The sequence below is a fragment of the Candoia aspera genome, chromosome 2 (assembly GCF_035149785.1).
Source record: "Candoia aspera isolate rCanAsp1 chromosome 2, rCanAsp1.hap2, whole genome shotgun sequence".
In the NCBI taxonomy this organism is placed as follows: domain Eukaryota; kingdom Metazoa; phylum Chordata; class Lepidosauria; order Squamata; family Boidae; genus Candoia; species Candoia aspera.
Genome location: NC_086154.1, coordinates 5,178,036 through 5,205,935, shown reverse-complemented (window position 1 = coordinate 5,205,935; position 27,900 = coordinate 5,178,036). Strand labels below are relative to the sequence as shown.

Below are 27,900 nucleotides of genomic sequence, written 5' to 3'. Positions count from 1 at the left end.
CAGGGTGTCCTGTCTTCTCATTATGTGGCCAAAGTATTTCAGTTTTGCCTTTAATATCATTCCCTCAAGTGAGCAGTCTGGCTTTATTTCCTGGAGGATGGACTGGCTGGATCTTCTTGCAGTCCAAGGCACTCTCAGAATTTTCCTCCAACACCACAGTTCCAAAGCATCAATCTTCCTTCTCTCAGCCTTCCTTATGGTCCAGCTCTCGCAGCCATATGTTACTACGGGGAAGACCATTGCTTTAACTATGCGGGCCTTTGTTGTTAGTGTGATGTCTCTGCTCTTAACTATTTTCTCGAGATTTGTCATTGCTCTTCTCCCAAGGATTAAGCGTCTTCTGATTTCCTGACTGCAGTCAGCATCTGCAGTAATCTTTGCACCTAGGAATACAAAGTCTTTCACTGCTTCTACATTTTCTCCCTCTATTTGCCAGTTATCAATCAAGCTGGTTGCCATAATCTTGGTTTCTTTGAGGTGTAGCTGCAAGCCAGCGTTTGCACTTTCTTCTTTCACCTTCATCATAAGGCTCCTCAGTTCCTCTTCACTTTCAGCCATCAAAGTGGTATCATCTGCATATCTGAGATTGTTAATGTTTCTTCCAGCAATTTTAACTCCAGCCTTGGATTCCTCAAGCCCAGCATGTTGCATGATGTGTTCTGCGTACAAGTTGAATAGGTAGGGTGAGAGGATACAGCCCTGCCGTACTCCTTTCCCAATCTTAAACCAGTCCGTTGTTCCGTGGTCTGTTCTTACTGTTGCTACTTGGTCGTTATACAGATTCCTCAGGAGACAGACAAGATGAGTTGGTATCCCCATACTGCTAAGAACTTGCCACAATTTGTTATGGTCCACACAGTCAAAGGCTTTAGAATAGTCAATAAAACAGAAATAGATGTTTTTCTGAAACTCCCTGGCCTTTTCCATTTTCCATCGGATATTGGCAATTTGGTCCCTAGTTCCTCTGCCTTTTCTAAACCCAGCTTGTACATCTGGCAATTCTCGCTCCATGAATTGCTGAAGTCTACCTTGCAGGATCTTGAGCATTACCTTCCTGGCATGTGAAGTGAGTGCCACTGTTCGATAGTTTGAACCTTCTTTAGTGTTTCCCTTTTTTGGTATGGGGATATAAGTTGATTTTTTCCAGTCTGATGGCCATTCCTGTGTTTTCCAAATTTTCTGGCATATAGCATGCATTGCCTTGACAGCATCATCTTGCAAGAGTTTTATATATAGTTTTTGTTAAATATGTTTAAGAAGGAAGATAAAAACTAATGCAAACTAATATAAAGTAAGAAAAAGACAAGAAAAAGAAATAAATAAAAGAGAAAGCCAAAAGTGCCAGAAAGGAAAAAAAGTAAAAGAAAAATAGAAAAGAAAGAAAAAAAGATACAAAGAAGTAGCTTCTGGTCTTCTTTACAACAGTTATAAGTACAATCATAAATTTACCTCTTATTCTATGGTTACAACATAACTCTTTTCTTTCTGTAATCTACCCTGTCTAACCATAAATCATACATTCATTTTTTTTCTGTTTTACTCAAAAGTCCATAAGGGGTTCCCAGTCAGCAATAGACGTAGATACTGTCTTTTCTCTGATCAAAGAAGTCAATCTGGCCATCTCTGCAAGTTCCTTCATCTTCACCAACCATTCCTCCATTGTGGGTAGTGCCCAATCTTCCCATCTTTGTGCATACAGTAATCTTGCTGCAGTCATCATGTACAAAAAGAAAAATCCATGACTTTTTTCCTTTTCTTGGTTTTAAAGCTTTATTTTTTTTTCAACATACATGTTAAAACTACAAAGAATGAAAGAAAAAATACTACAAGGAAACAGAAAACCAAAGTGCAAAAATACAAAGGGACCACGTAGTGACTTCCGACTTTCTACAGCAAAGATATGCCTAACTCAATATCTATCTCTCGCTTTAATTTAAGCTAAAATAAATGTGTCTCTATAATGTTTCAATTCTTAATGTAATATTCTCCTCTAAAACAAACTGTCTTTAAAAATATATTAAAAAACCTTTTACAGCATCCTTTTTCACCTAATAAACAACTAGTCAAATATCCTTCGCTACAATTTTATTCCTCTCTACCTGCTAAAATAACAAGAAAAAAATAAGGCCTGTTTGAATTTGATTAATATTATTCAAAAGGAAATAAAAGCATCCATCAAAACCCTTAAAAACATCCTGATAAACACATTTATACAATTAACCAAAGCATTTATGTACTTAAACATTGCATCTTGCAACTATTAGGTATTCAAACTATAACCTTATTAATATCCTTTTACCAAAAATAGAGTCATCATCCCCAAAACAAAAACATCTGTCTAAATCTTCAAGAGACCATCCTGATAAACACAATTAAACTATTATCCCTCCTCCAAATAGACTACGGCATTTAGATGTCTCAGTATTACAGACAGGGCTTTCTCCTTACAAATCTCAAATTTAACAGCCTGCCTTGTGAAGTCCAAATAATATTCAGAAATCTTCCAGCCCTTGAAGCTTAATTCTGTTTTTTGGCCATGATGTTCTAGGAATGCAGCCATTTCCATCTCTCCCTTTACACCCAGAAATGTTCCTTCTTCAAGACTGGGGTTAGCATTCTACTATTCAATTTTTTCCCCTTACTTTTTGTCTCCAAGACATTAATCCTCATTTTCTTCTTTAAGGAAGAAGCATTATTCTCAGAGTAGTTGTCACCCTTGCCATCTTCTTCAGACTGTTGGTAAACTTTGGGTTCAACAGGTTCTGAGAGATGGTCCAGGGCGTGGGTAACCTTAAGGTAGAATTCTTTAAAGATTGCTTTGATTTCTTCCATGTCCCTTGACAGAACGTTATGGTGCCTTCTAGTGCCTCAAGAACGCATAAGGCAGGAGGCTGGGAAAGCCCTTCAGTTAATTTTCAGGAACTCTTCAAAAAACATGAAAGAAAGGGTAAACAGAAGCTGTTTTCACAAGGAAGTGAAAGCAGATAGATCAGAATTCGCTCCACAGCTCCGACAAAGTAGGTAAATCTTTTATAGTCCTCAAAATGTTAAAAAAATAGCAATGAGCAGGCAAAATTCTTTAAGTCCCAACGTTACAATTTAAATATTAAAAAAGCAAATTGCCCAATTAATAAATTCCAAAAATAATGAAAATCCTCAAGATGTTCCACATTTCTTTGTTGCAAAAAGCCTCTCTTTAATAACAAATAAACAGAAAAAAATGGTGTTTTAGAAACGGGGTGGGCAGCTTTAGAGTCTGTTTTCGGCTTCAGCTTGGCTCAAGAAGAGATGACAACCCCACCTCCCAGGGTTCTCCTTCATCCGGAGAACGCTTCTGGGCTCTAAGGAAACCTGCCTGAGCCTGAAAGACTATCTGTGCTGACCAGTCTACTGTGGAGATTGCAAAGACATGGCTCAAGGTACCATTCCCCCACTGGAAGTCCAAAGTTCCATGACTTTCTTCCAACTGCTTGTCCATCAATCCCCAAAGAAAAGCCTCTGGTCTCAGTTGTATATTAATCTTTAAAATCCTCTGACTCAGTGTGGGCATTTGAATCCAGAATTTTCTAGCCTGCTTACACGTCCGCACTTGTGTTAAACCACTTCTCCAATTCTTTGGTCATGGGAGATTTGAACAGCCCCAAATGATAACGTTTCTGTTCCAGACCACCTTGAAATACAATGTGCCTTCTCAGCAAGAAGATGCACCATTTAAGCTGGATGTGTGGACAGTTCCTGAGACATGCGCTGGACACAAAGCCCACATTACTTTTGGCATTGCTATGAATGTCAGGTAATCACTTCCTTGGATCAATGCTGAGCCAGTGTAGGAGTGGGGAGCCTCTCTTCCCTGAGTAGGTACTGGTACTTCTCCAGGGATGGGCAATATCTGAGGGTTCAAGGCTGCAACTCAGCTCCACCTTCTGAAAGGCCACTCTTCCGCATTCCAGAATTTCCATTCAGTGGCAACATTGGATGGAGACCCTGAGAGCATGCCCAAGCCTTTATGAGCCTGCCTGCAGCTTTGTGCCCTTAAGCTGTATGCTTCTTGCCTTAAAAAAAAAAAAGGGACATGACTTCTTTCCTTTCTTGATTTCTCAGTTACACTGGCCGACGCTCCGTCTCCAACATGGCAATTATCGAGATTAAGATGCTGTCTGGATACATCCCAGTGAAATCCAGTGTAAAAAAGGTATTTTTTTTTCCAGGTCCCCTTTTCCCCCAAACCTTCAGTGCCATATTTCATGACAACAGGAGATGGGGATTAAGACGGCTAGAGCAGCCTTGCCCCTGAAGATAGCAGCCGCCACTCTTGTAATATGAAATGTTGTGCCTGCCTGTAGCATCCAATAGTCCAGCTTTTGCCGGTTGGGTGCAGCTGTATTGGAAATACAGCTCCCAGAATCCTTCAGTGAACATGTCTCTTGGTTCCACTGGCTGAGAATTCTGGGAGCTGAAGTCCCAACAGGTAGAGAATGTGAGTTAAAGGCAACTCAACACCCCATTTTGCCTTGCCTTAATGCCCACTCTGTTCCATTCCTTGAGGTCTGAAACAGTGGCTGGGATAGTGATTGCATGTCTGTACATCCGGATCAAGCTTAACTCCTGGTGACAACCTGGAGGCGTCTGTGTTGTTCTCTTGACAACAATACAAAAACCAATTGATCACTGCAGAATTTCTGGATTTTGGGATCTCGGAATCTCCAGGTGGTCTCCCATCCATCTACGAACCAAGCCCAACCTAGTTTAGCTTTTCAAAGTTCAGCCTATGAGGAGCAGTTAAACGATCTGAGCATGTTTAGCTGACAGAAGAGATGGCTGAGGGGTGATATGATAGCAGTCTTCAACTATCTGTAGGGTTGTCACACAGAAGTGGGAATAGATTTATTCTCAATTGACCCAGAGAAAAAGACCAGAATGAGTAGGTTACTACTACCAGGAAGCAGATTCAGGCTAGAATCAGGGGGAATTCCTGATTGTATGAGCAGACAGCCGCGCTGCTACATAAAGTGCTGAAGTCTTCCTCACTGGAGGTCTTCAAGTACTGGGTGATCATCTGTCAGAGATGCTGTAGTAGATTCTTTACTGAGCAGGGGATTAAACTTGATGACCTACAAGATCACTTCCAACTCTGATTCTATGGCTCAAGATCACTTCCAACTCTGATTCATCTAGTTCAACAGTACTATTATGAATGCTACTAAAGCTCTTTTTGTCTTTCAAATGTTCGCACCCCTGAAGCTAGAAAAGCAAAATCAGATCAAGAGGACTGAAGTGACCATCAATCATGTCCTGCTATACTTGGAGGAGGTAAGTGAGGATCAGGAGCAGAGCCCAAATGGGGGACAAGATCATCCTGCTGAAGAATCAAGGGCATAAAATGCAGGATCGGAGACCTTCCCTTTTGCTTGTCCTTATTTTTATTGGAAGCAAGTTGTTATGAGCTTATTTTGGGATGAGTTTTTTCGAGTGGCTGCCACATTCTCTACTTCTGGTTAAAGGCAGCTCCCCATCCCCACACAAAGACACGCACTGCGGGACAGGCATTGCAGTCCAACCAGTGTATTCTTCTACATGAATAAATGGCATCTCTCTCATCTGTCGTGATGTTGCTTAGCTCCACCACAATATCAAAATATTTCCACTGGGATTCTCCAGGTATTAATAGGCAGTAAGGATGCTCAGATGGCTTTCATTGGGGTTCCCGCAGTGAGCAGAGGGTGGACTGGGTTGCCTCAAAGACCTCTTCCAGCTTCAGGGTTCTGTGCCTTCAGTCTGTTCCAGAGAAACAAGAAAAGGGAGAAAAAGAGATCCCACAGCTATAGGACACAAGGAAAAAGGGAGGTTGAAGGACCCAAATGGGTTGGACCACAATTCCCATCCTTCCCTAGCCAGTATATTTTAGGCCTTCCCCTTTCAGCCTAAGAATGCTGAAAAAGCTTGGATGTCTCCCTGGGGGACTTCCCCAGGAGATTGCTGGAGCCAGTCCCTTTCTTCAGAGACTTCCACGAACAATGTCCTGTACAGATAGTCCTCAGTTAATGACATTTGTTTAGTGATGGTTCAGACTTACGACGGTGCTGAAAAAAATGACTTACAACTGGTGCTCACACTTACGACCATTGCAGCATCTCTGTGGTCACGTGATCATGATTTGGGCCCTTGGCAACCAGTTCGCATTTATGACTGTCGCAGCATCTCATGGTCACATGACCGCCATTTTCGATCTTCCTGGCTGGCTTCTGGCAAGCAAAATCAATGGGGAACCACGTGATTTGCTTAACAACCACATGATTTGCTTAATGACCATGGTGATTCACTTAATGACTGCTGCAGAAAAGGTTGTAAAATAGAGTAGGATTCGTTTAATGACAGCTTTGCTTAGCAAGTGAAATTCTGGTTTCAGTTGTGATCATTAAGCAAGGACTACCTGTGGTATGCTCAATTTCTCACTCCTGTGGTGGACATGGCCAAGATATAACCGGGTACTTCCAAGATCCCTGCAACTGTGATGTCTGCACGAGCTCTCTGTGTCTGCTTGCACCTCCCCACAAATAACCTCATAGTCAACTTCTCTGCAGGTAAGCAACACAACGCAGACTTACTCCTTCACAGTGGAGCAGGAGACACCCATCCGGGGCCTGAAGCCTGCCTTGGTGAACGTCTACGATTACTATGAAACTGGTGAGAAGGGATCCAGCGGGGGCAGCTCCCATCAGCTTGCTTAACTGATTGCTTTTCAACATGCTCAACGTCGTTTCTTCTTTTGCACTGGGAGATTAAGGGTTCAAAAAGGGCAAATGAGTATCTTCCAGCCTTGCAGAGAGTGGGCATGTGCTTTGGCCCTTAAAGCACTGCTCTGTGGAGAAAATCCATCACATTCTTGGAGAGATTTCAGGATTTTTAATGCAACAGATAAATTACCTCTTTCACAACATTTGAAACTGCATGCAAAATTGGGGGGGGGGGTTGGAAACCCACACAGGCTGCGTTTGCATGCTGTAATTTACTCAGTTGTTTATAAACAACCTTGTGCATTTCATAACCCAGAAGCTCAGGCATTTCCAGATCATGATTAAGTCCAAATCTACAAGGGTTGCCTCATGTCCCTGCGCTCCTGACTGGGGGCATGGAAGTGGGAGCCTAGGGATGCACAGAGCTTCTCTAGGCAGTCCGTCTATCCCTTGGAGTTTTTTATTTGCATCTCCGCAGGTTCTCTGGAGAGAAGCACCTGGAGGTGGTCAAAAAAGTCATGATAATGGTTGCAACCCAGAAACCTCCATTTGGGTTCTGCTGTTGGTCTGTTGCTGCATTGCTGGGTGGATCATTGACCCAGGTTTAGCAACAGACTGGGTTAGCTGTATCCCGTGAATGCAGCCATTTCTGTACATATAAAGTTGTACTTTGTACCCATGGAGCATAATGATGGAGATCAAAGTCTAGGACAGACACTTCAGCCTTGACAATCTTTCCTCTTTTGGGTTTCAGATGAATTTGCTATGGCCGAGTACAGCGCCCCCTGCAGTACAGGTAAGTTGGGCTGAGCGAGAGTGTCTTCCCCAAAGTCCCCCAGGGAGTTTCCGTGGCTGAAGGTGGATTTGAAGCTGGGTCTCCCTGCTCCTAGTCCAAGCCCTCATTTATTTTATTTTATTTATTATCAAACACATACCTCAACTTTCTCCTTATATAAGCACGCAAGGCAGCTTACAACAAGAAGATAAAACATGAAACATAAAGCCTGCCAGTACGATCAATACAGTTAAAATCAAACTGAAAGTCAATATTGTTAGAATCAGTTCTTGGTTAAAATTTTGGAAAAAAGTTGATTTTTTTTTGCCATTTTCTGAAATCTCAGGGCTGTGGGGCCAGCACACCTCTTTGAGGAATGCATTGCATAGCCCTGGAGCCCCACAGGAGAACAGCTTCTCCTGAGTATCAGGTCTAGAATCAAAGAAGCAGAGAATGGAAGGGTTGGAAGGGGACCTAGAGATCCTGTAGACCAAGCCCTTTCTACTACAGCATCCTTGATAGGTGGCCAGCCAGCCTCAGTTTAAACACTTCCAGGGAAAGCGAGCCCATCATCTCCCAAATAGCTCTTCCCTTAAGGACATTTTTGCTGATGTCCAACTGTGATTTCCATTTTTATAATTGAAATTAGTCACCAGACTTGGGGGACAGTGGGGCAGCTTCAGAGTACTTTCCCACTTTATCTCAGCACCTCTTTGAACTGTTGAATTTGAGGTCTGAAAGAAGGCAAGCATCTATTTACTTCTCTGGCTTCTTTCAGGATAACGATCTGTCCATTTGGGTGTGTGTGTGTGTGCAAGATGGGAAGGGGGATATGTCATTTGGGTGTTCTACCTCATGCACCCTAAACTCTTTGGTCTTTACCCGTTGATCTTAACCTCCAGCTCTTTTTTATAACTTTTCCTCCATGACAGATGATATCAAGGAAATCTATACAGCATAACGACTCAGCCAGTGCTTTCTGAAATAGCATGTGCTCAGAAAGAACAACAAAGCCAGCTTCCTGGAAGCTAAAGAGGAACATGACTTTCAGGATCAATGCGGCCCCCTTGCTTTTCTTCCCACAACTGTGTACCTTGTTCATTCTTTCCCAAAAGAGACTCAAGCATGTGTTTCCACCAGTCCTGGCAGCAGTCCAAGTGGCATGCTGCAGCGCTGAAAACTTTGCCTTTTCAATTTTTTTTCCTGAGGCCGGGAGCAAATAGATCCTTTCTTACCTAAAAATAAAAAAGTAGTTTTCTGTTCAACTGATGCATCTCAAATGTGTCCATAACTTACAAATGCTGGGCAGCTTTTTCACGCTGAGTGTTCTGCCGTTGTTTGCTGTGTGCTGTACAGTAGTCAAAAAATGGCTATAATTTAAGAAAAAAGGAGCTTGATTCATAGGCCGTCAAACCTCACACAGCCGGGAAAGATCAAGGCAGCAAATTACACAGATTTCAGGAAGGGATCATTAGTGCTAGTCCTGGGTAACTTCAGCTCTCACTTCTAGTGTGTTCATTAAGTCAGAGTGTCTTCAGATGACTGGAAATGCTTCTTCCCAGATTTCTTACAACCTTTGCAGAGCTGCCCTTGATGAGATGATCTCCCCCACTGACTTTGCCTCCCCTCTTGATTCTTCATGTCTGTGTCCTCTTCCATTCCTTTCCCAGCCTGCCCACAGTCTCTCACGCAGGAGTTGCAACACATCAGCCCAAAGATGACCTTTCATACTTACATCCTCTTGTCAGACACATGTCCCCAAGTCACAGAACTGGTGTTAGGACATTGCAAGTGCACATTTGTCCCTTGTCCCCCCTCCCCCCCCCAGTAGTAGACACCAAGGGTTGGACTGAAGTGAGGAAAATCGGTGGAGCTAACGCAAAGAAAGTAAAAGAAAAAGAGGAAGGAGATAGAATTTAATGTTTTATAAAAGAAATACATGAATAAATAAAAATAAACATGCTGCCCCCAGGAATCTGCAGGTACTTTTAAGAAATCCAGAAGAAAGGCTTGAAAATGCATACAAAGAGGGTGGCACCTTCTCAGATATATTTCTACCGCCATTTCCCAATATAATTTGAGTGTTCACAGAGGGGGCCCAAAAAATCAAGGTGCGATTGTGACTGCGCAGTTGAAGCCCTACCCCTTTTTAAGGAGCATTGCACATTGAAAAGGGGTGGGGCTTTGATCTCAAGGTTGCACTACTCTCTTGACTTTTTTTGATATACCCATGCATGCCCTGTATGTTGCCTCTGAGGGCTTCTCTGAGTTTGCTTGTGAACCATCCTTGTGTCCCTTGGAAACGAAAGTGGAGCCTTTCCTGACCCGCGATGTAAACCCTAGCCCAGCTTCTATTATGTTGGTTATGAAAAGTCCCCAAACCTTTTTGAGGGAGGTGTCTGCTCCCAAAACCTCCAGTTCAACCTTCTTTTAATCAATCCCTTCATTTCCAGGGAAGTTAGGGTTGTATATAACAGGCCTGAGCGTGCAAGCTCGGGGGGGGGGGGACCAAAGTGCTTTGGCCGACACGCAAGTGCTGGTACCATCCCTCTCTGCTCTTCACGAACGGACCCTGACTTTTTTCAGACTTCTGTGCGAACCTGAATAAAATTTGTGCTGTTTGAAAGGGAAGACAACTCTGAAGGTGCAAAGTGCTTCTCCCAAATCCATTTTGAAGCATGCACAGCCCTACTGGGTCACCCGCCAACCATTAACCAGCTGGCTCTGGCAGCATGCAATCACCCTAGCCGCATCCAATAGCTTAATTTTGGAGTTACTGGGACATTGCCCCTTTCGTCCAGGAAATGCCTGGAGTTTTGACAGCCTTTCCAGTAAGGAGGTACCTGACATCTCAGCCTCTTCCCCATTGGCTGCCTTGGCTTGGCAGTTCTGGCCAATCAGTGCTTGGAGGTGTATTTTGTGCTGCCAGGCCTTGGCAGTGATTTCTGTGATGGACAGGCAGGGCCGCAACTAGGGTCTGTGTCACCCAGGGCAAACATGGATTCTACGCCGATTTTGGCACCCCACCAGTGTGGCGCCCAGGGCACATGACCCGGTTGACCCCCCTAGTTGCGGCCCTGTGGACAGGCTCCCGTTTCTTTTTCTCTCCAGCAATTTTTCTTGGAGGACTAGAGAGAGAAAAAAGGACAACAGACTTCAGTTCAGCATTCCCATGACTGTGTGGAATTAGCCTAACCCAGGGCACGACAGAGGGCTTTTCCACACTGGGGCCTCAAGCTGCTTGTCTCCCACACTTAAACTGGCTGGAAAAGAAGCCAGCTCAAGAAATCACTTTCCAGATTTAAGTCCTTTCTTCCTTTCTGGCCACAGCAATGGCGACTTGCTCTCCAGAAGGCTCCTGATCCGTGAATTCCCCTGCTACTTTATTCCTCCTGGACTGGGAAAAAAAGAAGAAAGTGTTTTACTATTTTTCTGTGGCTTGGGCCAGAAAGGGAAAAAGGCAGAACTCTTACTAATTTCATCAAGCTTAAAAAACCAGAGAAGTCCATCCTTTCATTGCTCCATCAGTGAACTTGCAGAAAGAAACATCGTGAGCAGAGGGGAGGGAGCATTCCTGCCACGGTGCACCATTGCCAAATGGTGCAGGGGTCTTTGCCTACCGTGAAATGAAGCACAGCAGGCGACCCAGGCAGACCCCTTGATCCAGCACAAGTCAGAAACTGTTTTCAAAGCATAGCAGAAGAAGGTGGATGGGGTGCAGGTGGGGCCAGGGGCTGGACCATGCTCTGCATATCTGCTCTCAGGGAATGGCCAATGGCCCATACTTCCCCTGGGGCAAGCTGGTTGTGTGGATCATCCTGAGCCAGCTTTGAGCTCCCTTTGGGTATTGCCAAAACACCAAAATGTCCATCTGTTGACCCAGTTAAGCATGTTGTGGGGAGAGGACCAAAAGAATCGAGCAACTGATGTTCTCTCTGATTCAGAAGGATACCTTTAAGAAGAAAAAAAGGAAAACAGCTCCCCTAACCCTGAGCGTCACCGCTGTGGCTTGCCGGCTGCAGAGCAGGAAGTTTAGAAACACTGTGATGATTTTTCTGAAGAAAGTCCTTGAAGCTGTTCAAGCCTGACACAGCTGAGTGGCCATTTTAAAGCGGCACTACAGTATTCTGGCTATTTCTCAGAAGATGGGCTCATGGTTCAAAAGGATCTTGATAGGCTTGAACATTGGGTCCTATCCAACAAATTGTTCAATGGTGAGAAATAAAAGGTTCTGCATGCAGGCAGGAAAAACCAGATGCCCGGGTATGAGATAGGTGGTATAGTACCTGGCTGAGCAGCAGTACTTGTGAGAAGAAATGGGGTGTCCTGGTTGACCACAGATGAAGTGTGAGACATCAGGGTGCTGCAGCAGCCAAAAGAACCAGTGCAGTTTTAGGCTGCATCAATAGAAGTGGACAGTGTCAAGATCATGGGAAGTGACCATACCGCTCTCTGCACTGGTCAGACTGCACCTGGGATGCTGTGTCCGGTTCCAGTTGCCCCAAGACAAAAGGGGTGGTGAGGAACTGGAAAGAGTTCAGAGGAGAGCGACAAAGATGGTGAGGAGCTTGGAGGCTGAATCCTGTGAAAAGCATGTTTAACTTGAAGAAGAGAAGGCTTGAGGGGAAACATGATGGCGGTCTCCCAATCTTTGAAGGGTTGCCTGAGGGAAGAGGGTGTGGATTTATTCTTCATAGCTCCTGAAGGTTGGACATGAACCAACAGGAGGAAGCTTCTCAAAGAGAAATCCAAGCTTGAAATAAGGAGGAATGAGACCTGTGAAGCAGTGGAACAGCCCGGGGGCTCCATCACTGCAGGTTCTCCAACAAAGGTTGGGTGGCTATTTGGGGGAACGCTCTGAGGAACCTAAGTGGGGTCTGGCCCTGCCCTAGATTCCAAAGCAACGAATCATTCACACAAAATCTGCTGTTGCAGCCTAGCCCCAACCCATACCTCCTCATAGAATCATAGGATTGGGACCAGCCCCAGAGACCTTCTAGTCCTACCATCTAGGATCCCCAGTGAAGGACCATTTCAGACCTCCAGTGAAGGACCTGCCCTGCAGGACGTCACCACCTTTTCCACTGATTGAGAGCTCTCATCATTATTAAAATCCCTCCTAGTAGCTAATCCATGTCTATGTACTTCCTTAGAGTTTCAGCCCCTTTGTGAGCCAGGGTGGGGTGGTGGTGAAGGTGTTGGACTAGGCGTGGGAAGACCAAGGTTTTTTTCACCTTCAGGCACAGCAGTTCCTGAGGGGATTTGGGGCCAGTCCTTCTCTTTCAGCCCAACCGCCTTCACAGGATTGTTGCGGAGAAAAATAGGTCTTGTGCTATGCTTAGATATAAGCGCAGGCCAAGTGAAAATACAAAAATCGTCCTGACATTGGTTCTGGTCCTTCCTTCTGGGGTGACAGAGAATCACTCCCTTCTCTGTGTGACCACCTTCAAATACTTCCTACCGTATTTCTTCTCACTTTCTTCTAGTCTTCCCTCTCGTAGGCTAAACGTACCCAGATCCTTTCACTGTTCTTCCTATCTTCCCTCTTAGTGACTTGTTTTATCCATGTTTATTGCTTTTAATTGGTTTTGTAGACTGTTTTGATTGTAGGCTTTATTACATGCCTCCCAGAGGCACTTTGTGTGAGATGGGTGGCCATATGCATTTGACAAATAAGTAAGTAAATAAGGGCTTGGTTTCCAGATCCTTCAGGAACTTGGTAGTCCTCTTGGACTTGCTCCAATTTTTCAATGTCCTTTTTCAACTATGGTGCTCAGAACTGGGCACAGGAGCCAAGTGGGAACTGACCAGGGCAGAGTAGAATAGATTTTCTTTCTTTCTTTCTTTCTTTCTTTCTTTCTTTCTTTCTTTCTTTCTTTCTTTCTTTCTTTCTTTCTTTCTTTCTTTCTCAAGTTTTGTTACCCCCCATCTCCCCCCAAAGGAAGACGAAGACAAGAAGGTTCCCCATGATCCAGACTCCTCTTAACACACTCCATGATAGCATTTGCTTTTCAAGCAGCTGCATCACTGGGTTAGGTCAGGTCCAAATACAGCGCCCCCCCCCCCCATCCCTGTGCCTCGGACTCCAAAACCCTTGAGGCAACCCACACTTAAAGCAAATAGAATTGGCTGTTGCAACCTCACTCCAACCCATCGCTTATCTTCTCTGTTTGCAGAGAGACAGTATAAGTAGCCACAACAACAGGGAGAATGAGGCAGCCGCCTTTACTTTGCACACCACCTGCCCTCCAAACACCATGGGGAAGGGATGGATCTGGGGGGCACCCAGCCTCTCTCTGCTGCTGCTGGTGACTCTCCTTCCTAGGACTTCCTTGGCTTCTAACATTGAACCGTAAGATGCTTGTTGGAACCTTCTTGTCTTCGTCTTCCTTCTTCCTCAACCCAAGTCTTCTCCTGCAACTTTCTCCTTCCTCTTTCCTCTTTGCAGGTTTGCAAGTAGCTTCCTCTCTAGTTCAGTGGACGTTCCTGAAAAATGGAGACTCCCTCCCCTAAATTAGTGTAATAAAATGAGGCCTCATTCTGGAGGGAACTATGTGCTCCCATGCCTCACTCATCATGTGCACATCTCCCCACTGAGATCATAGAAGAATTAACAAGGTGGTTGGGTTCATACAACATGTTTATCTGGTTACTATACTCAACCAAGCTATTTTCTGGATTTGCTCAGTATGTTGGACCATCAGTCAACCAGGATGGGTTTGACAATAGGCTAAGTCACAAAGACACCTAACCAAGGTTAAACCTAACTAAGCTTAGCAGGTTGTGTGAATAAAATCACAAGGTCTCACTGACCTAGTTAAAGAAATTAACAAGCTGACCAGCCAATTAAGGCCACCATACTTGGTTATGGAATTTAGGATCCTATGAAGTCATTTGCCTAGTTAGGTTAATCAACTGACTAGTTTATTCTCCTTAGCAAAAAGTATACTTTCGGAAGTGCTTTCATTTCCTAGAAGCCAAAACTTAACTATAAGTTTGTGCCCAGGATATTTTATCTGCTAATTCCTTGAGCTGATAGAAGCTGGTAAGCTTATGGGAATAAGCATTTTGGCTCCACTGATTTCCGTTTCAAAATTCTGCCAGCATACAAAGAGCATAGTTACACAATCCTGAAGTTTTCTTGCAAAAATCAACTTACAATTGCATGGCAAAAATTTCATCAAAGACCCAGTCCAACTGCATTTCTGTCCAAGAAGCAGGGATTCCAGCTTCTGCTCCAGGACAAAGAGCTTCCAAAAGTTGATTTCAAGACTATTGTCTCATGTGATTTCACTCTCCTGCCCAATTCCTTTATTCCTCATGTTATGTTCTCATGGGAGAGCCCATACAGTATTTCAATCAGGCCACTAGGCATTTAACTGGAGACAGATTACCCTGTGCTAGTTGTTTCAGATTAGGCGAAGTGGATGCCCACTTTGACAAAGAGGTTCCATTTATTCCATTTAGATAAGAGAACAAGAATGTCTTTTAGAGTCAAAGGAAAGTCACTGTGAAAGAGACATTACGAGCCAAGTGGCACACATATTCATATCTTTTGTTCTATCATTTCTTGATTTAAACAGGTTTGGCAGGTTTGGGGGCATAGGAGCCCACCAAACCTATTTGACTATTTGAGGCAATGGTGTCAAGAGAAGGAGCAGTGATTCTTCTTGCAGTCTGCAAGACTGCACCATCCCTGCTGAACTCTGCACCTCTCAAGGGAAAAGAAATGTTAATGCATGTAGCCATTAAGGGGCAGCCAGCCAGCCAGCCAGCCAGCCAGCCAGCCAGCCTGCCTGCCTGCCTGCCTGCCTGCCTGCCTGCCTGCCTGCCTGCCTGCCTGCCTGCCTTCCTTCCTGATGAACTGCCATATTTACAAATCAACTTGAGCTGATAGAAGCTGGTAAGCTTATGGGAATAAGCATTTTGTCTCCACTGATCAATTCATCAAGGTGATTATTATAGATACATGGGTGGTAACTTCCTGTAGTGAAACCTGCCCCAGTCACAGGGCATCCATGCCACTCACTTCATAAGTCCTTTGACTTTCCCACCTCCCAGGCAATACTTGGTCCTGGTGCCCTCTGTGATCCACACGGAGACCACTGAGAATGTTTGTGTCCACATGAACCATTTGAACGAGACAGTGATCTTGAGCATCACTATGGAATATGAGGGGCAGGACACATGCTTGATTGAAGATGTAGTGGCTGAGAAGGATGTCTTCCGATGTGTTTCCTTCCAGGTAGGATCTCCTTACTTGCTTGTTGGGTTTCTAATACTAACTACTTCCCTGGATGGCAGCTTTACAGAGGGAGATCCAAACTCAAAAAAGGGAGCAATGTCCGGACTGTGGGAGCTATGGAACAGTAGAACTGTTGTGGGGATTCCCTCACTGCAGGTTTTCAAACAATGGCTGGACAGGCATATGTCTGGAACGGACTAAGGATTCTTGCCTTGGGCAGGGGGACTGACTAGAAGACCTCAAGGTCTCTTCCAACTCTCTGATCTCTGATTTTCTGATTTGGAGAGTTGGTGGGCTCCCCTTCACTGTATATGTCGAAATGGAGGCTAGATGCAGCTGTCTCTCTGAGAAACTTTGATCTGGATTCCCATTCTTTAGGAAACTCTTGAGTTATACAATTAAAAAATTAGGTGGGGTACATCTGATGTCCTGGGGGAACCATAGTCTTGGCCCAACCCCGAGATAACCTTGGAAGTGATGGAGTTTTTAAAGGTTAATAAAAGAACTCTAAGCAGCTAACAGCAATCTTGCAGAGTAGAAGTGTGAACCAAAAAGAGAGCTTGCACATTAAGCTTAATTATGTTCAGAAATAAATTCAGTCTTCACGCTGTAGTTGGATGAAGAAAAATAGAGGTAGCTTACTTTTATTCAGTAGATCTGGGTACAAGTAGCTTCATAGTAGAAAGCACTTATTCATTACTGGTTCTTTGTAGACACATTTCTATGTGGAATAGAAATGTCTGCATGCAAGCGAGATGAAAGAGGACGAGAGCTGCATTTCTGCAGCACCTCCTGCTTGCATGTGTGCCAGAAGGTGATGGAGATTGTTAATCCCCAAGCCCAAGAAGAAGGAGGAAGTGGAAATCAGGTGACCCATGTGACATCCCACAAGCACAATAGAGATGCGTTTGCTAGAGAGACCCCCTTATGCTTGTGAGACAATGCTGAGTTGACCCCTGATAATTCCAACAGGAAGCAGACACCCCATTTTCTGAAAAACTGCAAGTTGTGTTCTGAAATCTTGGTGTCCTCCTGTTTGGTGGAGAAGCCTTCTCCTCTAGCACAGATATCTGCAAGGGAGGGGGCCAAAAAAGTCAAAGTGACAGCTGCAACCCTACAATAACCCCCCCTGCTTTACATGTGTTGCAATTCATATAAAAATGTGGCGGGGCTTTTATGGTATAATTGTGGCCTCCATATTGACTTTTTTGACATCCCTGATTGCAAGACTCCAGGAAGTGGAGCAAGAGGTTATGGATCCTTGCACTAGGAACTGTGAAAAATCCTCACGCTGCTACCTTTGTTTCTTCTCCAGCTTCCCAGGTTGAACAGTTCTTCAAGCCATTCCTCATGGTCAATCAGTCCTAGAGACCTTCCCAAGGTTGCTGTCATGGTGACAATGAAATGGCAACAGTTCAGCATGATACAGAAAGAAACAGTCTCTGTCAGGAACCGGAAAGACCTAATTTTTATTCAGACAGACAAGCCCATCTACAAGGCAAAACAGAAGGGTAAGTGAGGTTCCTTCCAGTGGGGACATTGTAGTCCCTTGCCAAGATGGTGTCACTCTTCCAAACTATAGGAAATTTCTTATCCTTTTGATAAATCCACTCACTGGTTCATTTACAGATGAGCTTTCCCTTCCCAGGGCAAGTTGTTCTGCTGCAGTATTTTAAATTCAGTAGAGCCAGTTTGGGGTCATGGTTAAGGCACTGGGCTAGAAACCAGGAGACCGTGAGTTCTAGTCCCACCTTAGGCACAAAGCCAGCTGGGGGACCTTGGAGCAGTCCCTCTCTCTCAGCCCTAGGAAGCAGGCAATGGCAAACCCCTTCTGAAAACTTCAGACACTAGTCCAGGCAGTCTCCAGGAGTCAACACTGACTCAAAGGTACCACAAAAAAAAAAAGAGTCTAAACAGGTGACTACATTTGGTCAACCTGATCTGGGTCTGGAAGCTAAGTAGCCTTGCATTGGGCCTGGTCAGTACTTGTGCAAAAAAGAGATGGAGCTTGGATTAGTACATCTTCCCCACCACTTGGCAGACTTTGGTCCCAGGCAACCCGCAGATGCCCTTGATACAGATGCCTTGTGGCTCCTGAGATACAACCATCAAGCCAGGGCTTCTGGTTGAGTGACAAAAGCCTGGGAAACCTTCGCTCCCCTGCAGCAGGAGTGACACCTCCTGGAGTGGGAGGCCTTTGCAAAACCACATGACTTTGGACCACTGTAGTGTACTGTCCTCAGGGTGGCCCTTGGCAGTTATCCAGAAGCTCCGTTCGCTTCAGAAGGCAGCTGCCTGCTTATTGGTGAAAGAGAGCCCCCTCAGCAATGCGAATGGCGCCTGGTTTGCAGAGGCCGCGATGGTTGCTTTAAGATGGTTAATAGGCAATTTCCGAAAGTGATTAAAAGTGAGGCGTGCGAACTTAGAGTCCTTTAAAAGGCTCCGTTGTGGTTGTGAGAAAGACGGCTGATCCCTTCGTCTCCAGGGCTCAAACCTGCAGAAAACTGCTGTCCTGCGAGAGGCAGCCACCCAGAGCACATGTGGATGATCTCCCATCCATTTCTTTTCTGGAGAGGTTCCAGGGAACCAGTCTACTCATTAGTTCCTTGGACTTTGCTGTGGTCATCGGCCCTGCTTTTGTGGAGACAGTCCCGCAACTAGGGTCTGTGTCACCTGGGGCAAACATGGATTCCACACCCATTTTGGTGCCCCCCCAGTGCGGCGTCCGGGGCACATGCCCCGCTTGCTCCCCCCCTCAGTTGCAGCCCTGTGTGGAGAAGTCTTCAGTTCACCATACCTCCTCCAGAAGTCCACCCTGGTTGCCAAAAGATTTTGGAGGACAATTTAAAATGCTGGGTTTGCCCCATAAAACCCTACATGCCTTGGCTCCCAGTGTCCTGTGGGACTGCCTCTCTGAACACAATCTGACTGCGGGAGATGGTGGAGAGGCTGGGAAAGGCAGGGCGGAGAATGCAGTCATAAAGGACCAAGAGATGGAGGCCAAGCCAACTGGGAGCTTATCTCATCAATGACAATTCAGCCCAGGTCTGGGACAAAGCATTTCAGAGCATAAAAAAACAACTCACTCTAAGTAAGGCTGGGAAAATTCTATTACAGTTTCTAAGATTCTGTATTTACCCTAGGCTGGCATTCAAGAGACCTTACTGAAATCTGGGGAGTTCTTGCTCCCCCAGTCTTGCCAGCCGCATGGGGTTGGACATTGTCCAACCTGTTCAACCTAGGAGGTATCAGATCCTTCCCCTGGCAAGGGAGGGGAATAACAGCATGAAAAGAGGCCTTCTCTATGGAGACCCCTCATGCAGGAACAGTTTGCCCCCAGATGCCCAGATTGCCTCCAAGCATTTTATTTATTTATCTATTTATTTATCTATTTATCTATCAATCAAATTTTGCCACCACCCATCTCCCCCTGACAGAGGCTCCCTCCTCCCATTTTTCCCCTCTAACAATTAACTGGAGTCACCAGTTTGAGATGGGCGACTATACAAATTGAATAAAATAAATAAATAGTCTTTAGGGGATGTGGGTGCGTGTTGAAGATCCTTTTATTTCACTGGGCATTTGGTTTTAGAGGGATCCGTGCAGGTTTTCAAAATCTGAATGCTTTAACGGCTTGTTTGCCACCCCAAGTTTTACAAAGGAGCAGAGGATAGATGTTCGGCAATAAATGAATCAATAAATAAACAATCCCTTTGCTTGGCACCTGTTCTCCTGCAGATTCCATTTCTGCTTGATCCTGCGCCCATCAGAGGGTCAGACTAGATGACCTCTCCATTCATTCCAAATCGGTGATAGAATGTCTGGGTGGAATCTGGGGCTATTTTGCCTATAATGCCTGAGCTGCGCAACAGACACATATCTACCTGGCCACAAAGCCAATGTTTTCCCTCTTCCTTTCACAGTTCGGTTTCGCGTTGTCACTCTGAATGAGGACTTTGGCCTTGTGAAAAAGAAGGTATGCTTTGAGTCAGCACAACGGCTGCTCCCTCCCCTTCCCTGGAAGGCTACAGCCTTCGCTGAGGCTTCACCTTGACAGAATAAGAAAATATATCCTTCCTAAGTTCATAGTCATTCCTGCAGGAGGGGTGGTCAGAAAAGCCAAGATGGCATTTATGCCCACGTGCACACCCTTATCTGCAGCACTGTAATGCTCTGGCATGCTCATCTTACACATACAGTACATACACATAAGCACAATGGTCTTCCCAGTCTGTGAAAGCCACAATGGACGTAACGTCCATCAGAAAGTTGCCACACAAGTGACACCAAACTGGGTCCTTCAGGTTGTAATTAAGTGTGTTTCCTCTTCCACTAATTATTTGTTAGCTTTGTACCCTGCCTTTTGTCCAGGAGCTCAGGGTGGCTCCCTCCTCCCACTTTCCCCCCAACAACAATCCTGTGAGGTTGGTTGGGCTGAGAGACAGAGACTGACCCAAAGTCCTCCAGAACTTTCCATGTCTGAGGGAGGACCAGGATCTGGGCTTCCTGCTCCTAGCCCCGCCCCTTCCCCACTGCTCCACAGTCGGGCTCTGGGCTGAGAGTGGGGGACTGGCCCAAACTCCACCAGGGAGCTTCTGTGGCTAAGGGGGGACAAGAACCCGGGTCTTCTCACTGCCAGGCCAACACTTCAACTGTTGTGCCACAGAGGCCTTGAGTGATTCATGTCAAATGCATGATATCATTAGACATGCAACACGAGTGCCTCCCCCCGGTCCCTGCATGGCAGATACTCATGTGCACTTACACAGACACCCCTCACTCCATGTGGGTCTAGTTCATTAAGGTTCCCAGCTTTGGGCTGGAAAAATCTGAAAGACCAGTTTGAGGCCATCTAGTGGTCAGGTGAAATCTGCAGCCCAAATCAGATAGGCATACAGGTAGGCCTCGCTTAACAACCACAATTGGGACAGGCAACTCCATCGCTAAGTGACGTGGTAGTTAAGCATGGCATCATGTGACTGCGACTTGCAATTTTACTGCCGGTTTCTCCATTGACTCTGCTTGTCAGAAGCTGGCGGTGAAGCACGCGAATGGTGATCATGTAACCATGGGACGTTGTGATGATTGTAAATGCCCACCAGTTGTGAAGTGCCTGAATGGCGATCATATGACTGCGGGGACACTGCAACAGTTGTAAGCCCGAGGTCTGATCATAAAGTTACTTCTTCAGCACCGTTATAACTTCGAACGGTCACTAAACAGGGCAGTTGTTAATCATATATCCATACTTCCTCTCTGTGTATGCATGTGTATAAGATCATAATTCACTCTAGTCTTGTAATCTTTGATTTCCTTTTTTTTTTTGCTTTTATCTCCATCAGATTCCTTTAATTTACATCCAGGTAAGTACTTGATGTTCTTCTCTTATCATAATAACAAGATGGCTGCTACCCCAAACCGTATTTGCTGGTATTAAAATTCCACAATTTTCAGTATAATTCAAGCCAAATTGTCACCACCCACAACTTTTCAGATTTTTTTTCTTTTAATTTATTTAAGAAGGCGATCCAGCAAGTGTTTTGGATCATGTTGAAGGAAAAGGATCCCGTTTGGGCATGATAGAATTATAGTCAGTACACCTACTAGTTGGAACAAGTTGATATATCCAGAGCTAGTTGGACTCTGCCCTGTGTACTCTACTTTTTTTAAGAGATTCTGGAAAATGAGTAAATTGCCAGAAATTGGAAGAGGGCAAATGTCTATTTCTTCAGGAAGAGGAAAAAGGAGGACCCAGGGAATGACAGATCAGTCAGTCTGATATCAAAATTGACAATGGAATCTCTGGAAATAGAGTAGTATGTAAGCCAAAATAATACATATGTATACATACATGTCTGGGAAGATTCTAGAGTAGATCATTAAAAAATTGATTTTTATGCACCTTAAAAGCAATTCAATAATTTACCAGAAGTCATCATGCATTTGTCAACAAGTCTCACCAGACTATGTTTATCTTTAATGAGGTAACTTTTTCAGTTGATAGCTGTAATGCAATAGATATAATATATCTTGATTTCAGCAACACATTTGACAAAGTACCATATGGCGTTCTGATTTACAAGCTAATAAAATATGGGCTGGAAAACATTCTATTGGTTGGATCCACAACTGACTTGAAAACCAAACTCTGAGTTTTCATCAATGTTTCCTGAATAATGAGAAATACTGAATAGGGTGCCACAAAGTTTAACTCTGGACTCATACTCTACAACCTTTGTATTAACTACTTGGATGAAAAGGTAAAAAGAATACTTAGCAAATTTGTAGATGGGATAGGTAGAAGACAGAAACAAAATTTCAAATGCTTCCGATAGCTGAGAGAAGTAGGCTATTTTTGCATTTTGAATTGGGTTTATATTGTATTTGAGAATACAATACTGAGAATCTGTTTGATTGTGGTGGAGGAGGCATAGATAGATAGAATGATATTTAATACAGACATATGCAAAACTTTTCACTTAGGAAAACAGAAATAAAATGCAAAGGCTCTTGAAAGCACAGTTGATAACAATAAAATCACTGAATATGAGTTAGCAATGCAAGATGGCTTAAGAATGCAAACACAGGCTTAATCAGGAAAAGTAATCTTTCCAAATCATAGGGAGTAATCGTTCCCCATGGTTTGGACATCCTCTTGAGTGTTGTCTCTGGTTCTGAGTTCTAGATTTTTAGAAAGATTCAGACCAGCTGTTGGGGTGGAAAGAATGGCAGAAGGAGGCTGGAAACTCAAGATGATAAGGAAAGATTAAGGGAATGGTATATTTAGCTTTGTCAAAAGGTGATTGAATGAGATAGGATGGCCCATTTCAAATATCTGAAAGAATGAACTTCAGAATTGTTGGAAGTTCTGGCAAATCCAGCATGCCTCATTTTCATGTTAATTCACATGCAAATGAGGCATTCTGGATTTGCCAGAACTTCCAACACCCCTTCTCAAATCCTGCATGAATCATGCCTACACAAGATTTAATTCACTTTGAAGGCCTTGACAGACACCCTTTGCAAGTGGCTTTGTCAGGATGTCAGCAATCATGTTCTCTGAGGGACAATACTCCAAATTTATTAGTCCTGTCTCCTGTGCCTCTCTAATAATTGAATGAGATAGGACGGCCCATTTCAAAAATCCAAAAGAATGAACTTCAGAACAAGGCTGTTAAGGAGTCATTGTCTTCTGTTACAAGAAGGCTAGTCTCAGTTCAATGTTTCAGAAAACGTCCTACCAGTAACTTTATTGGTAGTAGGTATTCTCTGACTATGATTCTGTTGTCCTTGTCCTGGAATCCCAATCCTTCAAAGTGCTCTACAATACTTTCTGGGGGCTTAGTTATAATGCCAAAGCAATAATTTCAGGCACCAATTTGGTAGGCTTAATGGGCAAGTTGGGAGTTTTGCATCAGGCCCATCATTAGAACTGTATCAGTGGGCTATGCCTTTAAGTTAATAAGGATAGTGGGTGGCATTTCGTTGTTCGCTCCAGGACATCTAAATGTCTTGGCTGGCCTTGATTTTTTCCCCATCATGCTATCATTCTAGAACCTTCAGAGCAGTGAATGGGACCGAAGGGCAAACATTCAATGACTGAAGATTTAAAAATACCCAGTCATTTAGCAATGTCAATGGGGAGGACAGTAGATAACCAGGGATGGACTTTTACCTGGAAGGGTTGTGAACTCAGGTCAGTTCTAAGAGGGTTTTTTTGTTTGTTTTTAAGACATTGAATTTATATTTTTATAATTTGAATTAAAGTTTAATTTATAGTTTATAGTATGAGTAGATTTTTTTAGGGATGCTTCGGAATTTGATTTTCTTCTCCAGGATGAATAGCTGTAATGTAATGCAGTTTGCTCAGATTGTCAGCTGTTGTTCCCTTCAGTTATCTAGAGCAAATAGGTTTTTGATATGATCTACTGGGGGGGGAGGGGGGAGAAAAAAGTTTTAAATATTAACCACAGTTTCAATTCTTTACTAAGAGATACTGGCACAAAGTTCTACTTTTGGGGGGAGTACCTCACTGTTCCGTTGTAGGTATGAAAGAGGATTTCCAAATCCACCCTCGACATCAGTTAATGATTGACTGAAGGGGTTTCAAAAGAAAGAATTCAAATTTGGATTAGCTTCCGTGAACTCTAGGGCAGCCCCAGTTCATTGCTTTGGGTTCCAGCTGGGTGGAAAAGAGAAGAACAAGGAAATTCTAGTCTCTTTTAGTAGGCCCTATTCTGCTCAATAGTTTAATATAGCGTTCCCCAACGTGGAGTAGATCTGAAGTAAAATCTGTCAATTACATGGACTCATTGCCTAGGTAATGTTCTTGGCAATAGTGCAGAAGTAGGTTGCCATGGTCTTCTTCCAGAATTTTTTAAACATTTCCTGGTCCACTTTAAGCTCGGTGATTTCCTGGTGATTTTCCATCCAAAAACTAACCAGGTCCAACTCTGGTCATGTCCAGGTAGTTTTCTTGGCAGCAATATGGAGATGGTTTGCCATGGTTTCCTGGAATGTCTAATTTACAGCCCTGAGATATCCTAGTAGTGTCCCATCAAGATACTAACCACTTCCAACCCAGGAAACATCTGCAAAAGTGGTTTGCCATTCCTACCCTCCAAATGGGTTTTTGACTTTTTAGTCCAGTTGACAGCTGTGGGATTTCCTGGTGGTCTCCCATCCAAGTATTAACCAGTTCTGCTACTCCTTAGCTTCTCAAGAATGGCTTCTCACTCATCAGTGTGATGGTTGCCCTACTCACCTATACTTTTAAAGACTGCAAACCTGTGGTTGCCCCCTCCCCAACTGCTTTTAAGCTGATTTTTTTCCCCATCAGCCTCAGATACCTAATGTTTCATTTTACAACTGGGGCAGTCCTGTTTTCTGTCTGTATTGTGAAACAAAGAGATAATGAAATTGACCGGGCAGAGTTCTCTAGTAAGACTGATTGCAAATGGGCTTGAAAACTGAGGAAAGCGCCAAGGGGGTTATCAGAGGGAAGAGATGCTCTCTGCCTTCCTGCTAGGGATTTGTGGATATGAAAGGTTTGCATATTTTTTTTAAAAAATCAGTCAATCCATTCTGCCACAATGAAGGCAGTGCAGTTTGAATCCAAGGAGATTTGCAAACAGAAAAAAGAGTTTTTTTTCAAATGCTTCCTCCTTCTCCCAGTGTTGTGAAATCTGTCCCTTGTTCAGAACTCAGCTCTTTGCCACATGTTCCTGAATTGCAGAGTCCTCCAGATATGTGAGAACACAACTCCCATCATCCTCAGCCCATAGGACAGCCCAATAGGCATTATAGTGTCACGTGGTGAAGAATACCACTGTGGGGGACGCAGATTTGGTGCTGGAAGAGGGAGAAAAAAGGAGAACCTGGGTGTCCATAAGGAGCTGCCAAGTCTGACAGAGGGCCGTCTGTGTCCAGGACCTAGGCTAAGGACCAGCACCATGGGTTGCGGAATGCTGGATGGTGCAAATTGATGTGCGTTGTGTGAAAACAGCTCTTCTGAATTTACTGGGGGTTAACAGCCTTTTGTGGTCCGTATTCCATAATGTGATGTAAGAGGCAGGATTGGAACTCTAGACAGTAGAACATGGAATTGTGGACTGATGTTACAGGGAAGCAGATCCTGATAAGAAGGTTGGACAAAGGCTTTCTGACTATAACCGTAGTTTGGGGGTGGAACAGCAGATGAGGACAGCAACACTGCAGTGCTAATTCTGCCTCCTTTGCACATGCGTGCTGACACTGCACACACATACGTATGGCACAGAAGTCTTGCTGTGATGTCATTATGTCTGTTTCATCGATCTGACAAAACCTCCAGATTTGAGGGGCATCTCTGTGTAGGCTGCCCTTCACTGGGCATGCTCAAGCAGAGGCCAGAGAGCCATCAGTCTGGAATGCTATAATTTGAATTTGCATTGAGCAGTGGGGGTGGACTGGATGATCTCCACGGTCCCCTCATACACTAGGATTCCATGATTGGGGGATTCCAGTGCATCCAATGAAAGGGAGGCCCCACCCCCACTCCTTTGGGTCATAGGCTCCCCTGTTAAGCTGCTCTTACCAATAGGATGCTTCTCACATTCAGTCAGAATCTGCCTTCCTGTAACTTAAATCCACTATCCCATGTCTTGCACTCTGGAACAAGAGAGGCAGTCCTGGCCTTCATCTATGGAGCTTCATGTTTCTCAACCTTGGCAACTTGAAGATATGTGAACTTCAACTCCCAGAATTCCCCAGATGGCTAGGGAATTCTGGGAGTTGAAGTCCACACATCTTCAAGTTGCCAAGGTTGAGAAACACCGATATACATGCCAATTGCCTTGCAGCTGGTCCTGTTCCCAAGGCCTTAAAAAGGCTTCATCTTTCCCAACCAGCTGACCTTACAAGATCTTGTGTGAGGATTCCCCACATTTTCAGCCCATGTCTTTGGAGGACACCAGACTGGGAAGTTGATCTAAACCAATTGTAAATTCAAGGCCATCAATTTGTGTGAAGGCTTAGCAATCCGTGAAGCCCAGCTAGGACTTTTCCCTTTATCTCTGCAACAAGTCTTTCTGTGATCTGTTCACCATTCCTACCAAGCCCCCTTCTTCTGATTTCATCAGTACATTCTGAGTGAGGCACCATATTTCCAATTGGCACACAGCCAACTCCAGACAAAGCAGCTTGGAAGCAGCCAAACAGAATTTGAAAATCTATTAGTTCAGCCAATAGAGAGAACGACCTCTGTGTGACCTGGTTTAAGATTCTGGGAATTTTAATTCCAAGAATCTGAAAAGTTTGGGAAGATTGACCAGAAGACTGGGATGGGGCATTAAGTGTGCTAGCTATCAACACCAAAAGCTCTCACATTCCGAATTTCTTTGTGACCGACAGGACCCCAAGAGGAACCGTCTGTTCCAGTGGAACAATTTTGACCTTGAGAAGGGCATCACCCAGCTGTCTTTCCCTCTGTCTTCTGAGCCCGCCTTAGGCACCTACAAATTGGTGGTAGAAGAATCCTCTGAGAATATCATTGAGCGCAAGTTTGATGTGGACGAATATGGTGAGACTGTCCAAGCCTACTTGAACCCCGAGTAGAATTAGGTGTTATGCATGCTTGCAGTGACTGTGTTCTTGTCAATCCATGAATAGTTTCATAAATGAAATAGAGGTGATATCTAAGGATCTTCCATCACATTCTTGGAATGGACTTGGGGCCCCGAGTGGGACTTCTACTTCAGTTTTTTATTGTGTTAAACAAGGCCTGCTGGATTTCCAAGTGTTGCCTTAGCACAATGTTTCTCAATCTTAGCAACTTTAAGATGTGTGGACTGCAGCTTCCAGAATTCCCTAGCCAGCACTTTTAAGATGTGTGGAGTGGGGAATTCTGTGAGTTAAAGTCCATACTGAAGCCAATTCAGTGGCCTGCTAGAACCACTGAAATGGAGCAGAGCTTAACGCAGCAGAGAAGCTGCACACAGAAAAGGAATATTATTTTAAATTAGCTTTAATGAGCACATCAGAGAAATGCAGGTTATTGATCTTACACACTCAGCACTCCCAAGCATAAAGAATCACACGCTTAGACATAGTAGGTTTAAAGATAAGTAAAAAGAGTCTTACTGACTTCATTCTTTGTTGTTACATCCATCTTCAGTGGAAAATGAAGTTCCTTGTATCTTCTGTTCTTTCTAAATTTAATTCACCCTAAATTCTCAGCCCTATAGCTGCCAAGAGCTGCATGTAGAAAGGGAAATTCCAGGCACACTGCATGGTGCCCAGAAAGATGGAGCAGCACACAGCCTTGTGCTTAGCTCCCGGTGGGAGGAGGAGGAGGAAGAGAGAGAGGGGAAGTGGGAGTGGCAACAAACAGTTTCCTCAGAAGCACAAGAGTTGCATCCTAGAGCAACCTTCCATATGCTAATGAGTCATGCTGGATTTGCCAGGATCTCCAACACCTACATCTTAAAGTTGCTGAAATGGAGAAACAGTGCCTTAGCATGTGTATCTCCATTTTGTTTAGGGAGAGAACCAGCCAGGGCAGAGAAGCCTCAACAACTTGCTATTTAGGATGTACCCTTAATTCAGACGCTGGCTTGGCTTTTAGAGACATGCAGAGTTTTCAGCTAGGATTTGATATGATAGAATAG

General features: G+C 44.3%; 2 protein-coding genes across 2 annotated transcripts in view; both read left to right on the top strand.

The window, feature by feature from the left end:
- Nucleotides 1-8,774, top strand: part of LOC134491904 (alpha-2-macroglobulin-like) — a 55,177-nt gene extending 46,403 nt beyond the window's left edge. The window contains exons 31-36 of the mRNA XM_063295962.1: nt 3,666-3,793; nt 4,102-4,192; nt 5,242-5,310; nt 6,582-6,684; nt 7,489-7,530; nt 8,442-8,774. Coding sequence (XP_063152032.1) covers nt 3,666-3,793; nt 4,102-4,192; nt 5,242-5,310; nt 6,582-6,684; nt 7,489-7,530; nt 8,442-8,470 — 462 coding nt within the window. The 3' untranslated portion in view covers nt 8,471-8,774. The remainder of the gene's footprint in view (nt 1-3,665; nt 3,794-4,101; nt 4,193-5,241; nt 5,311-6,581; nt 6,685-7,488; nt 7,531-8,441) is intronic.
- A 4,930-nt stretch (nt 8,775-13,704) lies between these two features.
- The window catches only part of LOC134491905 (alpha-2-macroglobulin-like), a 61,594-nt gene continuing 47,398 nt past the window's right edge, over nt 13,705-27,900 (top strand). The window contains exons 1-6 of the mRNA XM_063295965.1: nt 13,705-13,861; nt 15,571-15,754; nt 17,070-17,265; nt 19,678-19,730; nt 21,097-21,117; nt 26,645-26,813. Coding sequence (XP_063152035.1) covers nt 13,767-13,861; nt 15,571-15,754; nt 17,070-17,265; nt 19,678-19,730; nt 21,097-21,117; nt 26,645-26,813 — 718 coding nt within the window. The 5' untranslated portion in view covers nt 13,705-13,766. The remainder of the gene's footprint in view (nt 13,862-15,570; nt 15,755-17,069; nt 17,266-19,677; nt 19,731-21,096; nt 21,118-26,644; nt 26,814-27,900) is intronic.